The following is an 18,267-nucleotide window of genomic DNA, read 5'->3' as shown; positions in this document are numbered from 1 at the left end:
GATGCCTTCCTCTATGGACAGCTTTGAGCTCTGGTCGAGGTAACTAAATCGCTGGCTCACTCAGTATCACTGTCAGCTACAGGACTGTCACCCGACTTAGGAAGAGTAGGAGATGGGTCATTTACTCAGAAGGGATCATCTCTAGGTTGAGCTACCTTAAGCGACGACAAGCCCCTTCTCTGCAGAGTGCTGTATTTTTTATGGGGTGACTTCTGCAGGAGCAGTACAAAAAGACCAGGGAATAGCACTGGGTCACAAAATAAGAGAGTCTGGGAGGCCCAGGATGGGTTCAAAGGAAGGATTCACTGTGTTATCGGAGGCACGGGCTTTTACAGCAATTGGGGGCATCTTTGACAGGTGAACCAGCTGCAGGCAAACAACGCAGTCTGGAAATGAAAATGGATGTAGTGGAGAGGTGACCTGGAACATAGGGATTGCTTGAAAGCTGGGACTTTTGAGGGTTTTTTTGTCATAGTTTATTAAAACTTAGAAATGGCTCTCTTTATGATTATTTAAAGATAATCAAGACAATAGTTGCTTCCCAAACACAAAAGGTGTCTGGTGCTCTTACGTAGTAAGCTACAAAATAACTCTTAAAACTGTTACAGCAACTCCGAGCCAATATGAGAGAGATGGAGAAACTCTGTTTGCGAGTCCGACAGGAAGACATCCCAGTTCTGCAGAGAATGATAAATCCCGTTAAGGAGGAAGCTTCATTTGCTATAAAAGACTTCCTGCAGCTCCATTCTGAATCTGCAGAAGAACTTAAAAAGCAACTCGAAGGACAGGAGGATGCCTCTTTAACCAGATCTGCAACTGTAGGAGGAGGTAGTAGAATTTCATTTCTGTGTCTCTGATATCTATATTGTTGTATCCAGTCCGCATTTTCTGACCAGAGTAACAAGTAAACAAATGATATTTCAGCTGAAGAATAATTGTTAATCAAGAAGTGGATTTTCTTTCCCTACACCATGCTTTTCTTATGACCTGTGACTGAGTTTTGATAAGTGGAGAATGCTCTAATTAAAGTTATCTTAAGAAATGAGGTAGTTGTGGCCTTCCATGAAAAAGATCCTGTAGCCTCAGGTCTTGAAATAGAAGACTGTTCATACGAAGAAGAACACTTACATTCATGTTTCATAGCAGCTTGACTTCTTTCCCCCGCCCTTGCAAATCACTTGATTGTGTGTGAATAATCATTTAGGCCATTTTCATTGAATTAGTGCTTGCAACATCAAGAATAAAACAATTTTTATATAACAGACAGTATAATATGCCACTGCTGAAAAACCTGGAAGAGAGGAGCAAGTCTCTATATAAAGGAGAACATCTCTTCCTGTAGCATTTTATCTCAGTAACGGACAAGAAAGCAGAAAACAGTATAAATCCATTTAAATAAAAGCATATGAAAACACATTACAACATGCTACAAGTCTGACATGTTTGCTGTTTTTCCCTCCTTTTTCTACAAAATGTCTTTCATTCCTTGTGCTACCATTCTGTCTTCAGGGGAAGCCCTTATTAAGCCCTGGTAGCGGCTAGTGTTCTCTGCTAATGATCTGTGAGAAAGCTGGTTACATCAGGATTAAATCCTTCCACATAATAGTAATTAGTTTGGTTGCTGCAGTAGCAGTGTTGTTTAAAACAGTTTGGAAATTTCATGTGTCTTTAAAATTGAAAGAGTATTCTCAGTCAGTGGCATTGTAGAAGAACCTGCCATCAAATGTGATTTCATGACCCTTCTTGTTGCTATATAGAGAACTACAAGAACTCTTTCAAGCGTGATTAACAAGCTAGGGAGTCTAATGGTCAAACAGGGAGAAGAGAAGAGTAGATTTGGAAGACTGGGCTTGCTTTCGAGAATGTCATGTGCAGTAGTATCAGAAAGCCTTACGAATGTCAAGATACGTCAAATATAGAACCATAGAATGGTTTGGGTTGGAAGGGACCTTTGAAGACCATCTAGTCCAATGGCCCCACCATGGGCAGGGACACCTTCCACTAGATCAGGTTGCTAAAAGCCCTATCCCACCTGACCTTGAACACTTCCAGGGATGGGTCATCCACAACTTCTCTGGGCAACCTGTTCCGGTGCCTCACCACCCTCATCATAAAAAACTTTTATCTTCTTACCAGGCCAATAAAAAAGACTGAATTGGCTTCCGACATATGACTCTTGACTTTTTCAACACCTTCAGCATCTTGTAGTTGATTGCTCAGTAGGTTGTCCTAATATCTTTGTAGGTTTCAAAGTCTGGCTATTTGCTGTATTCTCCTTCCCCTCCAAAAAAAGAAGATAATAACTGAATCTGTTCTCTTGCAGTCCTCTGGCACCCCCTTACTCAAGTTCTCAGAAATATGCTTGAACTTTCAGAGGCTGTTTCTTAAACTCTCAAGAGTGAATTTCATCAGCCCCTCAGGACTTGAATAGATCTAGCTCATGTAAATATGTTTAACCTGTTCTCTTTATGTTTCAGCCTATCCTTTTTTTTCTTTCTTGTTTAAATTAGTTGCATCAAATACCTGATTACAGCTATCTGTTTGTATAAAGACTGACTTAATCTTTCTCTGGGTCATCTGGGTTATTTTCTTTCTTTACCTGGCAATGCACTTACACTTCCTTTGTCTTCCTCTAACTTGAAGAGCATTCACAGAAACTTTCTTGCTACCATTTATGCCCCTTGGTAGTTGCAATTTATTTGTGTCCTAGTCTTTATGATATTAACTTTCCATGCTTATATTATTGCTTGTACTCATCTTAATTGTGTGTCGAATTCTTGATATTGAGGGCATGGAAGAGCTCTTGCTGAATCCATAAACATTTTCCTCTGCATCAGTACAACTTGCTGTCTTCTTCAGTATAGCCTATTTTATTAGTGTCTGCCAGCTCTTCTGCAGTCCTTTATCCTTTAGGAACTTCTTCCCCATAGTTTCTATTAATAAGTTTGCAAAATGTGTTAATACCCCTTTTGGGGGGAGCTCATTGTCTTTAGTCTTTAACTCTGAGTTTTAGAATAGTGAACTTGAGTATTCAGTGATTCCCTTCATCCATATTAGCCGTTACTTTCAGGATCTTTGTGAGCTCTTCTCTGTTACGATCAGAATTAAATTTAAAATATCTCCTCTTTTGGTAACTTTCTGCAGTTGTCCTCAATACATTCTGGTATTTCATTGGAAAGGCCTTGTCTTGGCTTATTGCTTTTCTAACAGTTACATAGCTGTTAAATGGGAACTAGAATTTAATTTCAAAGAACAGGACTGCTTTTTTAATCTGAAATACCTTTAAAGTATGGAGGACATTGAGCATAACTGCACTTCAGAAAGACAAGAAATTGATCAGGAAGATTGGGATGAGAAGAACAGAAACATACTACTGGAATGACACGCTCCTGCAAGTCTGCTCAAGAATACAGGAAATAATTCACCCCATTTGAAGTGAAACATACAGGCAGGCAGACAACTAAATACAATTAAACAGATTTTTTTTTCAAGTTTGCCTGACAGTGAAAGCAGCTCTGTTGAATTGCTAACACAGATGCAATATATTGCCTATTCTTTTGTGCTTAGAGGCTGCAGTCCTGAAAGCAGATCTTGGCTGCTGATCTTAATCAAAGGAGCTTCAGTATGCCCATTCTTTGTAGCATGTTGCTTCCCATCTGGTGGAGAAGGAAGGAGTTTACAAATTCAAATTGCCCATTTAGAAGGCATGTCAGTGAAATGATGTGGTCCCTTCCCCCCTTCACCATCCTCGGCTCAGGTCCAATAGAAATGGAATTTAATTGCATTTTGAACAAATATTAACAAAAGGTGAGACTCCACTCTTAAAATTACTAAGATCTTTTAACCAACACATTGAATCTTCCGGAGCATTAGATTTTTATCTTGAGTGTAATGAGGTGTGAAGCTGCTCTATGAAATCTGCAGAGGTGTTTTGTATTACTGCATTTCTGTGGAGATGCTGTAAGTGAACTGGTGGAGCCACTTCCATTCTCAGTTCTATTAAAATTGGTTAGACTTGATAAAACAGGAACTAGTGAATATAAATTTCTTACTCATACTTTCAGCCCAAATGTGACCCCACCTTCTCTTACCATTCTTATTCTTTAGTTTTTTGAAGAGAGTAAAGAATTTTCTTGAGGAATTTTTTTCCACTAATGTTTAGTTATTAGAAAATGAAAACAGTGTAAACCTACTTATAATTTTAAGTTCTCTTGAATGTGTGTCATGCAAAACTTCAGTATCATTTATGTATGTTGAAGGATGTACTTTTCTACAATAGGTCAGCATAGATTGTTAAGGACAGACCAGAATAGGGAACATAATTTGTGAGGAGGCAATTTTGATTAGTGAGCTTTTTTTTTGCTTTTGAATTACGAATATTTTAATTTCAACCAACTTAGCATGCCTGTGGCTGATTAGGGAAGAATATGCTTTTCTTGGCAGAAGAAACTTGGTTTTGAAATAAGATTGTGAAGGATTGAAATGGAATAAAATACTCAAAACCAATGTTAAATGTCAGAATATGTAGCAGATTGGTTTATCCAAAAATGGACACGTTTGGATATATGATTAATTATAGTGAAAAGGGAAAAGGAATATTTCAGAACCGAGTATATAACGTTAATTAATCTGATGCTTTAGATCAAAAATATGTTCTGGAAGAACAGATGATTATTGTAGAAGGTGAAGTGCCTTCCATGTCTGGATTCTCAAAGGAAAAGGGGTAGAAATAATTAGAAAGAAAACCAAGCCCCAAATAAAACCCCAAATCGCTTACTCCATCCTTGTTATTCTGCTACTCTGCTTACTTAGTAATTACAGCTGAATATCAGCTTCATTGATGTTAGACTTCTATTGATCCGAGAGTAGGAAGATTAGGTCCTTAATGTATTTTGAGATACTGGGATAAAAATGTTGAGAAGTGGACAAATGTTATGAAAATGTATCATTTTTATTTTATCTTAAATTAATTCCATGAGTGAGCATGCACTGTTACTGACTTTTTATTGAATATGTTTATTTTTATTTGTTTTCCATTGTTCGTATCTGTTGCAGTAACAGTTATAGAATATTATTATAGTACCTTGGTACATTCATTGTTTCTAAAGAAGATTTTAATTCAATATTTACACTTTAATATTATTAGACATCTCTAACCAGTCTTCCCCATGTTAAGCTTTCTCTTGATACTACCCTCCCCTCCCAAGGAAGGAAACATCTGTGTCCTACTAAGTAGCTAACTTCCTTCAGAAATTGAAGTTGTCTAAATTAACATGATCTTTGCGCTGCGTTTACATACATACGTTCTCCAGTCTGCCTTTCATAATCTCAAGCTATTCCTTAATCCTTGCTATGAGAAGCCAAACTTGTCTGTTATCATTCTTTATTACCACATAATTACTTGTCCATAATGCTGCACATGTCCATTACACCCGTAGTGGCTCAAGACTGGGCTCTTTGACTGGAGGAGGTATGTGTGTGTCTGTTCATTATATCTGCTCTCCCCCATGCCACCTAGTTGTATCTCGTTCTCCATTTTTTCCACTGTACTTTGTCCTAATGCCTTCTGCATTCAGTCCAGGTGATTTAGAAAGGAAGATACTTGAGAATATCTCCTTTACACCGCTGAGCTGTAAATGCTTGCCGTCCTCACGGTACCATTACCCAACTGGATCCAGCACTGAATGCTGGGCAGCATCTTACTTGGTTTTCACTGCTTTTACTTCAAAAGCTTTTTCCTCCAGCTTCTTTTAGTCCCAATGGCTGAGAATCAAACCAGTAGCATAATAATCAATCATAAAATGAATCTGTTCAGTTTTGGAAGCGCAGTGTTTTTATGTGTCCTATCTAAATGAAAAGTTTTTGTCCCAAGCTCAGTTTTCTTTGCTCGGTTGATACATAACTTGAATTCAGTAGTATAATTTAGTATCTTTCTCAGAACTGATTGTGAAAGGGCGCTGATAGAAATTAATCCATTTCTTTGGCAATAACTTCCTTTTAAGAAACTCTAGTGCTGTGAGTAAGACTTTTCCCTATATGATCATTTTCAGGGCTGTTGCTTGGCTTGAGTTAGGTTAAATATCAATTTATCCTTGAGAAACATTACGAGGGAGAAACTTTGCACATCACCAGCATCCTGATCCAGTGCATTTATTTATAAACATCATGTTTCTCACTCAGAAACTTTATATAACACAGCAGTGAAGGACGGCTCCCAAAGTTTAATCCAGATCTACTCCCGCCTTCCCGAAATACCTCAGGAAGAAAATGCAGCTGAGTCCTGGGAAACTCTAGAAGAGGTATGTTGAAACTCCCTTACTGCCACGTTGATGCTCCTGTTTTTAGCAACTATTACGAAATAACATTTGTTTTTTATTTGTAGGACTTGATTCAACTTAGCCAGTTGGTGACTGAGTTTTCTCTCTTAGTCAGCGTAAGTATTAATTCTGCATTTTGTCCTAGATAGTCTTGTACAAAAAGAGGGCGAAGGGGTAACTCCTAGCTGGGGGAAAAAACGACGAGGAATACTTCTGTCTGTGATGACACTGAGCTTGTGTCGCTTGACACAAGTGACAGAATAGCAGAATAACATTAACTGAATTTATTCAGTCCAATGTTCAAGACTACAAAATCCTAGTCACAGTTAGGAACTTCAGGAAAATGCCAGTAGAGGCAGAGCAGTTTCCCCACAGTGAGCCGAGATGCTGCACGACGGTGCTGTCTTTGCTACTTGAGACCTATGGTAAATAGACCTATAATTTCAAACCCTGTACATTAGATACTTTCCAAAGTCATAGGTAATGCATATAAGGTTTACATCAAATTGTCTAGCAGTAAGGTGAAAGGTTTTCTTTTGATTTTTAAGTGCCAACAGAAAAGGAATGTTCAAAAGCATTAGTTTAACTACTCAGCTGCCCCGTCCGGTTAGAAAACTAACAGCTCTTTCTTCCCTACATCAGTGACTCATTGCTACAAGTATCTTCGTGGCTCTCCTGTTGATTCAGGCTCTGGCAAGGTAATTTTTTGAGGAGGCAATAGTCTTCTGTTTCAGCACTAGTGCTGATAATTGCCATCCGAGCAATTACTGATGTTCTAGCCAGTGCCCTTGGCCACAAGCCAAACCTTAGTAGAAGCTCTACAGTGTTGACCGCAGGCTTCTACCCATTCATTTTTACAATTTCTAATCGTAATGGTGACAACAGCCTTCACTGCACAGGGTGGGTGTTTCTCAGGTACTTTTTCTTGCTTAATCGGGAGTACGAGAAAAACCTGAAGTTTCCCTCACCTTTATCATGCCCTTTCTCTGCTCTCACAAATGTAGCTGCAAAAAGGTTATGCATCTTCATCATCCACACTCAGTTCCCAATATTTAGTTCTTCCTGTGCCACAGGGAATTTAAACCCACAATTCTCATCTCCTAGGAGAGTTCTTTAATCTTCTTGCTGTTGGGTTAGTTGGCATAGATAAAATAGCTTTTATCCTTTCTGCTGAATACGTGCTGCTTCACATATACAAAAAGCCCCCTAAGATTCATTAGGCTGGAGAGGGACTGCAAAAATTTTTATTCAGTAGCCTAAATGTTAGCAGCTTTAGCTAAAAAGGGGAGTTCCTGTTCCCAGGACTTTTTGGATTTTACACATAACCATCATTAGATTTAATAGCAAGTATCTAAAGTGTGTGGATTGGATCACAGATGAAGATACCAGAGCTGGTGGATTCAGCAGTTTCTGAATTAGAAAGAGGAAAAAGTTCAGAATGCCTTTTATTTTAAGCTGAACATTAGCCATCTCATTATTTTGTGACATAAAACAGGCTGGGTACTGCTGAGATTAAAATAAGAACAAACAAACCCACAACAAAACCCTTTATCTTCTGCTCCAGCATTCTCTGGGAGAGACTGCAGGGGAATCTGACTGCATTTGGAAAAAGGATGGAACATTTTTGTAAAATCAAACAGTAGAATATAGAGCAACAGCAAGTATATTTTCAGTACTGGCACTACTCTATTTGTAGTGTTTTACAATGTCACAATTAAACACTTCTGTTTAGATTTCTTGGTGCAGCTTTGTATGTTGGGAGTTGGTACTGATCTTGTAAATGCTCTTTATAGAATTTTTTGTGAACGTGAAACTCAGCAGGAAACAAAAAGGCTAGTTTGGATTATTTTTCCCTTTGGAATGCGAGTTCATCTATTTACAGAAAAGATTTCAAAATTGTATGTTTTGGGTTGTTTTCTCTAACTGCAGCAACACATTGTATAATACCCACACCATATTATTACTTCATAGTTAAGATTTTTTTGAAGTAAGTTTGCAGTTTCAGCACAGTTTATCAGACGCTATTAATGAACCACCATTAAGGCTGCACGGCTGCAGTGTGTAGCAGATGAAAGCGGCTGTGGGGCCCTGATTACAGGCATTAAAATGGTGTGTGTTGGCTCACTGCTGCTTCCCAGCAGGTTACCTCACTCATAATTCCTTTGCATCTAGTCTCAGCAGGAGAAGATTGACAGGATTGAAGACCATGTCAACAGTGCTGCTGTGAATGTTGAAGAGGGAACCAAAAACTTGGGGAAGGTAGGGATCTGCTCCTGCTGCTGAATCAATGGTACTCTGCCTCCCAGCAATCCTCTGTATTAACCCAATTGATCTGCCGTCTTTAATGCTGAGGGAGCCAGCAATTAAGGGAATAAGGAAGAAATGACCCACAGGTAGCAGGGCAAAAAAAAAATCAATCTCTCTTGTAATTTTCTATCACATCCAGGCTACTAGGAAATACAGGTTTTGGGGGTTTTTTTGCTTTTTTATGGTATTCTGATGCTACATTGGTTTACCTGCAAAGACAAGAGCATTCAACGACTGGCTCACAAGAATGAAATAAGTGTAAAACAACAGGTTGATGATAACATGCAATTTCTATCCCATTCTATGTAGATGCCAGTGATAGTTGCTAATAAGCCACAAACCTAGATTCAGGCATGTTACTGAAAAGTCTGAGCATTTTCTGTTTCTCACTTGATTTAATGATGGAGACAAGGTAATAAATAGCATACATAATCAGGCAATAGCATGTAAAAGGACCTGGTTCACAACTGCATACATGAGATAGCTCAATTTTGAATTGGTTTTGGTACGTTCTGTCATACATGTGGGATAGTAGATCATCTTTTTTTCAATACTAATTTGTAAAGTTTATTTATCACTGAGCATTCAAGTCATTGCCAAGAGCAATGAGGGGAAAATGCACATCACCACAGGCAAGTATTCTAACTCTTTTTTTTTTTTTTTCCCCTTTACAGGCTGCAAAATACAAGCTGGCAGCTCTGCCTGTGGCAGGTGCAGTCATTGGTGGAGTGGTGGGGGGTCCTATTGGTCTCCTTGCAGGCTTCAAAGTGGCAGGAATTGCAGCTGCACTTGGTGGTGGGATTTTGGGTTTCACAGGTGGAAAATTGATACAAAGAAGAAAACAAAAAATGATGGAGCAGATCTCTTCCAGCTGTCCAGAGCTTTCTCACCAAAGAGCCAAAAAGTCCAGCTGAAGCGGAGATTCGTTTTGACTAGGAACAAAAGTGTAGTAGCCATGCTAATGACAGACTTGCAGCCTTATGCTTTAAATACAAGGCTGAGTTGTGTGAATTTTGACAACAGTACCATTATTGGGAGGGGTGAAACGGTAGTGTCAGAATTTCTCTTTTCAGATGTGGTAAGTGAGATCAGTCCTTTGAAAATTGTATGGATAAACTCTTAATTATAAAATTCTTAGGTGAGCTATATGCACAGCTGCAAGGATGGGTGACAGGTGCTTCATGCCAAATTTGCACAAAGTGTCTTGTAGACAATACAAAGAGATGAATTTGGAAAACCCTAGTGCTTTCCCATGAACGCCACCCAGAAGCTGGAGCTTTTATTATAGAGCTCCAAAGAAAAGGAAATAAGCTCCATCTATCTTTCATGGTCATCGTACTTTAAATTTACTTTCATTTATCTGGATTCCCAAACTCCTCCTGTGTACACCGCCAGGACACGACTGACTACGCCTGTTCAGTAACGCACAGGGAAGCGTTAGTTGCCATAGGAAAATGTTAAAATGTTGGCTGAGCAAGGTGGAAAAAATACTTATGTACATCCCACATCTGCCTCCATCAGCCAAATCAGATCAGCATCATAATCAGCTTTTCCCCTTTTTCAGGTCCTTTTTTTTAAATTTGTAAACTCCTCACCTTGTTCAAAGTGTAGTTAAGAATTAAACAGTCTAAGCAGCAACCCTGCAGGACTGCTACTGGAGAATAATTTTCCATAGCTGTTTAACTCCGTGGCTTGTCCTGAGAACACCATACAGGATGAAGTGACAAGCTCTAGCATGCTGAGCCCAAAGCCTCAGCTTACTTAAGCAGCACTTACTGCTACCTGTTGCCCTTGCTTCTCATCTGCTGTCACCAACAGCGCTCTGGTGGGAGAGCTAAATAGCTTCCCTGGAAGGATGTGCTGCAGCCAGGCCCACTCCCTCAGTAGTCTTCATTATCCCTCAAGGGTGGCATTAGGTACCAGGTCAAAGGATGGTGAAGCAGCGAGGCCCTGCAATGGTGCCAGTGTCAGCTGACATCGCCAGATGATGGGACTGGTTTGAAAATGTCAACCTGATACTGTTTACAATAAGTAAACCATGCTTGTTTGGGTCAGCTGCACACCTCTGGCATGCTGTTCAGTTCTGAAACTTCTGCTTCCACCCACACTGTAGAGTAGCTTCTCAGCCTTTTCAAGATTTTGGGACATGCTGTGGAGCCTGTATGGGGTGAGATGCTGTTAGTGCTTTTGCTAGCTTTTTATAGCAGATGCTTGTTCTTCCTTATTCCATCCTTATTCTGCTGCTTAAGAAGCCTTTGCTTCTGAAACTTCTGTTGTTACATACAGGAGTGTTAACATGTTTTTATTGTCACATAATCTACTGTTCAGCACATGGTCCTACCTCCATCCTTCCAGGACAGTTCCCACACTATTGGTGCTAGTGTTTGGGGGAACAGATATTGAGGTTGGTTTTAAAGTTTTTAAATGGTTCAATTCATCCTGAGCTCTGCTTGAGTCCAGTTTTATTAGGTGAACACTGAAGTCAGTGTTGAGTGATAAGGCTCCCTAGCAGGGAACACTGTAAAGGAAGCCCACTCTAGAAAGAGCTCCCTTTTCTTAACCGGTACTTCAATATCATCATTGGAAATAACTGTCTGCTAACGACAGATGATAGGTTTTTGTGCCTAGAGACACTGTAAGCAACTGTTAGTTACAGCACAATTATCTTTTTCTGAACAGTTCTTCCTTATTACTTTTAAAATATGATTGAAATTGCTATCAGTCAGAGCATTGTGTCTATTTTAAGTAGGTCGGAGGCTCAGGGAAGCAATGCGTGCAAGAATAGTTTTCACAAGTAATCGCGAACATTGTCAAAACTGCATGTGTTAAAGCCACAGTGCCTACACTGTAAAATCAGCTGGAGTGGAAAACATGACCCAAGTAATTCAGCTCATTTGCTCTTGTCAGGCAAAAAGCGCTTTTCTTTGAATGCATCTACTTTGGATGTAGACACATTTAATGAGCTTGTAACAGCTTCACACTAAGGCTGTTCATTCCTTTGATATGTAACTTCTACATTTAAAGGAAGAAACTAAGAAAAAAAGTGTTCTTAATCAGAAACTGTGGTTGATTCTTTGTGTGATTTTAAAAAGCTATGTCTGCTTTCCTAGTGTACGCTTCAAAACCTTGTACATTTAAATGATAGCAGCCACATCAGAGACATTGAGGACTCCACCCTCTCCCCCCAAGAGGGACTAATGCCAGGACAATCTAAATTCATAAAACTGAATTCCTACCACAGCTTATACAAATTCAGCTTGGTATGCACTCATTTTATGAAATATCTAGCACAAAAACTGTTCTTCCTCCTTGCGTCTTTAAGGAAGCAATCTCAAAACACGGTGTAGACAATAGACTTGGGAGACTATTATTTAAGCTATGATTTTTTTAAATAGACGGGTTATTTACATATGTGAAGAAACACGGGCATCTGAGTAACCAAACTAGCATTTAAATTGCTAGGCATGTTAGTCAGAAGAAATGTAAGATATACATAATTCTTTCAGACCAAATAAAAGTTTTTGCCTACAAGACTGGTTGTTGAATTTATTGAGAACGTTGGGGTTTATTTCCTTTCAGCACGTAAAAGATCAATCCCTCACAAATTTTATATTAGTAAAATAATTGCATTACCAAGATTTAAGAATCCTGAATTGAGCTACCAAACACATGCTTCAGCTATTGAAATATTTACATTGACTGAAATTAACACAAGTTCCTAAAATGCTACATCCATCTAGTAACTCGTACACATATGCTAGCTCAGAAATGGACTCCTTAGTTCAATTAAAAATGGGGATAACACTAATATTGTTTGACAACTTCCCATGAAAGCCTTGAGAAATGTTAAAGGGAGTAGTTAGCTGAGCAATGAATGGTTAAAATCACTAATGTAAATGATCAGAATTGAAGGGCTGAATTTGAAAAACATCTCATGTTTTGTGAGAGCAACACTTGCTCTCTCTAGGCAAACTCTATTTCATCAGATACTTCAAGTGATACTCAACATCATGTTAGGCATACCTAGACTTTAGCTGTTCAACCTCCAATGAATACACAATGAAATTACTTGGGTGCGTAACTATCATAAAACTGATACATCTAATTGTCTACCTAGTGCTGGGATCCCAAAGCTCTGGGAACAAGTCCTTACTCAGAAAAGCAAACTTGGATGAAGGAATGGCAGAGGGGGTTCATCTCTCTCACTTTCTAGCTGAAAGCATCAGCCACTGGACTGTTGGGTATATGATGAGATAGCATCTCTCTCCAGAAAGAGAAGTTTAGACATCTTCCACCAAACAGCATTTATAAATAAGAATCCCAAGGGAAAAATAGGAACCTTGGAGGAGTAAGATGAGTAGTTGTAGGCACCATGCAGGAATTGACTAGAATTTCAGGTGCCTGAACAACTCCAGAAGTTCTGTAGCACCACCTGCAGATAAGAAGTGGCAGCCTTAAAACCATACCCTGCTCACATCTTTGGATTCCAACTGGAAGGTGACATGACTGAGCTGCCAAAAATGCTTGATTTGGCATGAGATGGAGAATGGGACAGGAGAAGACCTGGCTTTCAAGTACTTAATGTGCACTCCAAAATGCAGATTCACAAAACCGACAAAAAAGTATGCCTGTAAACAAAATCTTGTAATACACTCTTCTTAACTACCAATTCTGCATCTGCTCAGTTTGGCTGTAGCTTAGTGTTGGCTGGTACTAGCAACGCCTCAGAATCACCCCCTACAAAGCTCATGTGCCTGTTGCTGCAGGGGCTTGATTCAGCAGCCTCTCCTGGGATCAACTTTTGCCACAGCTGCACAGGACCACGTCAGTCTTCTGTCAATAACTGAGTAGGTGACGTCTAGCTGAGGGGCAAAAGGAACCCTGAGCTGTGAACTGCAGAAGTTGGGGCATTCACTGAAGTAAACACCCAGTGGTCCACCTCCCCAAAGAACACGCTTGCTTCTAAGGACACTGAACCTTGGGGGCCCAAGTCACGGACCTAGATTCTTTGCGGTAAGTGTACTGTACAAATCCAATACTAATTTGTCTCCAGCAATGCCCCCCAAATTAACAGATATTTTTCCATCTCACAGTTTCTGTATGTTCATCTCGCCAAGCAGCTTGAAGATTGAGAAAAGCCCATATTCCAATACTATGCACAACAGAAAAGTCCACAAGGAAAGCAGTAATTCCTTCTTCAGAGCAGAATTCAAAGAATATGCAATAAATAAGGCACAAGCCAGACAAAAAGAGTAACAGAAAATTTGCAATGGTTGTTCAGAAAGTAAATGTCTGCCAGGAAGGCAGGGACCCAAAGGAAAAAAAAGACTAATCATAACAAATAGATACAGAGATTAATTTAAGACTGACAAAACTAAGATGGCAGTCCACCCCTAGTCCTCTCCTGCTTTGAAGGGTTTCCAACATTCATGTTTTTTTAACACAACCACGCGGATAATATAACAATCTTAATAATTCCAGGAAATCAGAGCAGGTCAATACAGCCCTTTCATTCAAAGTACAGCTATTATCATCAAAACTTTTCCTTTCCTCACTTGGTATTTTAATAGTCAGAATTGTTTAATCGCTTAGACATTTACATCCAGTAAAGCACCACACGAGATTCTGTAAAACTTTAATTTATTCCCCTCCCAAGTATCCAGAATAGAAGACCCTCTTAAGTTGGAGAAAAATGTGACAAAGAAATAGATTACCAGGATAGCTGTTCACATGAAGAAGAAGAAAAAGCACATACTACCAAGGTTACACAGAAAACAACCCAAAAGTCCTATTTAATGGGATAGTGCAAGTTAACAGCATGTCTCTGGCAAGGATACCTTCATTTGGATTATAAAAGTTTTACAGAACAGAGTTAGATCAAGAGTCTAGATGGGTCTCTGATATTTTACTATAGCATTAGGAACGTACTGTTTGAAAGATGCTGTACAGAATGACCCACCAAACAAATGTATTTACAAGCCTGGGGAGAAAAAAATTATTTTTCAGTTTATTCAAAATAAAAATACACATAGAATTATGAAAATATAGGTTTACTATTTCCACCACACAGAAGTCAATGCTGCTGTCTGAAAGGCTTGCAAGATTATTTCAAGTTTTTAAAGTTCATCTTTTTCCCTCAATAAGGTGTACCTATGTTCACTGGGTGCCAGTTTCTGGAATGAGCTCTCTGGTGGGCTGCTTGCTAAATCCTGACTTGGCTGAAAAACAGAACAAAGAGTAAAATTGCATGTTAGACTTACTAAAATAATCAATCACCTCCATTAAATGAACTTCTAACATTAATTATGGGAGTGCATGAATGTCTAGCATTCTCAAATTGGTTTTTTTTTTTTTTTGGAAGGCACATTATAAGTCCCAAGTAGGTAGAATACACACACATTAATTAAGCACCATCAGTTATGGCTATTCCTTTTGTTGGCACATCTCAAAGGTATCGGCCATCACACAAGTTTCTGTACAAAGGACTTAAAGTATTTGAAATGCACCCCACTGCAGATTTATCTGAGCCTATCTACCACTTGCTTTGAAGGTATTCTGGTTTGTGTGTTTGCTTGAGATACACCAGGGCAAAAGTGACATCGCTGCCAAAATATTTTAGAACTCATTTTTTGTGGAAACTAAAACACCCAAACATGCAATTCAAGGGACATATATGACCCAAGACAGCAGCCTCCAGTTTAGTTAAAGCCAGTATTTCCATTGCACATGCATACACATCTTCCACAAGATGGCAGGATGCCATACGGAGATGAGAAAGTAAACATCCCAGGTTTTGTGTGCATTTTTCAAGGCAGAATGGAGACAAGAGCAAGCCTGCAGCTCTTAGGCAACAAGCCTGTGCCCAGATAGGCAGCAGGATCCAGGGACTCGGCAGGCTTCCTCCCTCCCTGGCCAAGCCTCCTCCAGACTGCAATGGCCTCAGACTCTCTCTTCCTCATGCACGCCTGTCTAGCTCTGAGCTGACTGACTGTCCGGCCTATGCCTCAGTCTCCAGCCCTATTTTCTGTCTCCTCCTGTTGACCTGAATTCTGGTTGTTCAATGAATTCCTGAGAGACACAGGGAGTTACCAGTTAAATGAATTACTGCTGAGACAATTCAGCCCTCATATTTTCACCACCAGTCATGATAACATTGAAAAGCAGTCATTCTCCTGGCCCAAGGCAAACCCTCCAGAGCTTTCATGCTTTTAAATCTTTTACCTTTGAGCAGGGCAACAAGAGGCTGCACTCACACAGCTTAGCACAGAGCCTCCCTTGCCACATCTCACAGATGACCAGGAAAATGAGCCTCTAGCCATAAATAGTTTCTGTCCCTCATCCACAGGTTCTGGGATGGCCCAAGGCACCCCAACACAAGGGCACCAGGTCTCCTCTGGGATCAACGTGGCTCTTTGAGCCCTAGACAATAAACTATAAGTGTTTAAAAACAGTTATTTCTTTAGAGAGGGCCTGAGGTAATGAGAAGGTTACCTGGCAGGCAGTTACATTTACAGCATGACACCAAGCATATGAGCTGAGCAGTGTATCGAGAAGATACAAGGCTGATCAAGACATAGTTAGAAGACTGGGCTGAGCAGAGGGAATCGGGGCTGGTAATGTCCTTTCTTTTCTGCCTCTTGGATTAAACTAAACACTGAGGTGCTCTGGAGTTTTGTCTGGAGAAGGATCTAGTAGTTGTGTTCCTGAAGCGATCCCAGGACTGACTTCCAGGCATGTAATTATACAGCATGACAACCTTTGAGCAGAACAGTGACAAATCCGAACTGACTAATGCAGCCTGTGACCACTATTAATGCCACTTGTTAACTGCATTAATAAAACTAATAAGCCCTATTACCGCTTATCAATCTTTTGTTGATGCTCTAACAATCTGCCTCCTGCTTGGATTGGTGACTACGAGTAAATATATAAAACATTCAATCAATTGATGTTTCCCCTTAGAAGCACCCTCTCATAGTGTGTTGTGTGGGAAATGATGCATCTATGATGCATCATCAGTTTTTGCACTGAAATCACATGAGAACGTAAGAGCAGCTCTATGAGCTCAGAACAGTCATCTGGCCCAAGACCTTCTGTTTCAGTGGAGAAAATATATCTATTCTTATACTCTTCCCTTATTCAAGGCAAACAGGTACCGTACTTCCCCCTAATGCTCTCCCTGCCTTTAACCAGAGGAAGTTAAAGGAAGAGCCAAGCTGAAGTGGCAATGTTATGCTTCTATAAACAGATTTCTCTTTCAGGAGACTGAAGTTAAAAGTACATGTTAGAAGTACAGCTCTGACAAGGAGTAAAAAAAGGTCTTTATTAAATGGCCAAATTGAACATATTTGTTGTAACCTTACCTGACCAGGTGCTACATCAGTTGGATCAGGGCCATGATGAAACTCTCTATGCAATTTTCCAGAATGCAAGTCTAGTACAAATTGCTTCAGTTTACCTGGAACCCTGGAACAAATCCAACAGAAACACCCACATGTTTATTACAAGTTAAGTCCAAACACAGAAGATTTGAAGTGCACTGTTTAAAGTAGCCAATTTCTGTCTATCTGGCACACTATGGCCACTTTTAGGTGATTAATAGAGGAGAGGAAGCCAAATGGTTTGTTAAGGTATCCTACCAGCTTCTTTTTCTTTCCACTGTCTCTTGAGAACACAGCAAGTATTTCGTCTTTTCAATAACTCCCACAGAGTTGTACTAGCCGATAACTTCATTGTATACTCACTTCAGCTCCCCACTAACCATAATGTAAGAGGGAACAGCAGGTTCCAAATGCACAGTTTACAGATACAAATGACAGTTGGGTAGCAGTATTGACAAAACATCTTTGAAAGGCTCTCTAGTGCCTGAGCAACTGCATATACGCTAGAGATAAGCACTAAGAGGATATCAATGTAAATCTAATCTGAGATCATCTACTGTCACCCACAGCAAACGTGTTAAACTACAGCATCCAGTTTTACTTGTGAAATGTCAAATAGACTAAAAAGCTTAAAATGAAGATTTGATCTAATAAGTATTAAAGAGGAGATAAAAAACTATAACGTGAGCACTATGCATGCAATCAAAAGGTAATGTATGAATGGAGACAGGTTTTGTAGGGAGTCTTTCGTGAGACCAATTATTATACATTTAGGAAAGAGGGACAAAGTGTGGTCAGATGGGCTATCAGCAGTATTTCAGATCATTAGAAAACTCTATGGATAAAACGTAGTATAATGTAGAATCAGAAGGTATCACTACAGCAACATCTGTAACTAATCAGTAGTACAGCGGTACTTTGAGGGGTCTCTTCACTTCCCAGTTAAGATCAGGAATTAGTACTGATGGAGAGAAGGGGGTTCATTCCAGCCTGGTTGTAGGGACAGCAGAATCACTGCTCCCTGCTTTACCTTGGGCTTCTGCCCTGTTCTAGGTCTGGAGACACACTGCCTGGAGACATTTCCCTCCAACCTCCTCCTCTCCTAATGCAGCAAGGGCATTTGGTACCTACAGCCTCTTGTAGCTCAGCCAGTTCTTGCCGAGAATCTACAACTGATCTGTTGAAGACTCCTTGCTATCATTTCTGACCTGGAACAGCAGGATGAATAGGGCCAGGTGGCCAAAGCATGAGGACAAAATATT

General features: G+C 39.8%; 2 protein-coding genes across 7 annotated transcripts in view; one reads left to right on the top strand and one right to left on the bottom strand.

The window, feature by feature from the left end:
• Positions 1-12,153, top strand: part of STX17 (syntaxin 17) — a 36,244-nt gene extending 24,091 nt beyond the window's left edge. For 5 of the 6 annotated variants that reach the window (XM_075494235.1, XM_075494231.1, XM_075494233.1 and 2 more), the window contains 5 exons: positions 609-828; positions 6,181-6,299; positions 6,383-6,433; positions 8,490-8,576; positions 9,299-12,153. In XM_075494235.1, coding sequence (XP_075350350.1) covers positions 609-828; positions 6,181-6,299; positions 6,383-6,433; positions 8,490-8,576; positions 9,299-9,538 — 717 coding nt within the window. In that variant the 3' untranslated portion in view covers positions 9,539-12,153. The remainder of the gene's footprint in view (positions 1-608; positions 829-6,180; positions 6,300-6,382; positions 6,434-8,489; positions 8,577-9,298) is intronic. The other variant, XM_075494236.1, reaches the window with a different exon arrangement.
• A 2,455-nt stretch (positions 12,154-14,608) lies between these two features.
• The window catches only part of ERP44 (endoplasmic reticulum protein 44), a 53,849-nt gene continuing 50,190 nt past the window's right edge, over positions 14,609-18,267 (bottom strand). The window contains exons 11-12 of the mRNA XM_075494230.1: positions 16,988-17,090; positions 14,609-14,842 (exon numbers count right to left, since the gene is read on the bottom strand). Coding sequence (XP_075350345.1) covers positions 14,741-14,842; positions 16,988-17,090 — 205 coding nt within the window. The 3' untranslated portion in view covers positions 14,609-14,740. The remainder of the gene's footprint in view (positions 14,843-16,987; positions 17,091-18,267) is intronic.

This window comes from Mycteria americana, chromosome 2 (genome assembly GCF_035582795.1).
Source record: "Mycteria americana isolate JAX WOST 10 ecotype Jacksonville Zoo and Gardens chromosome 2, USCA_MyAme_1.0, whole genome shotgun sequence".
Lineage (NCBI taxonomy): Eukaryota > Metazoa > Chordata > Aves > Ciconiiformes > Ciconiidae > Mycteria > Mycteria americana.
This window is presented reverse-complemented; position numbering and strand designations above follow the sequence as displayed.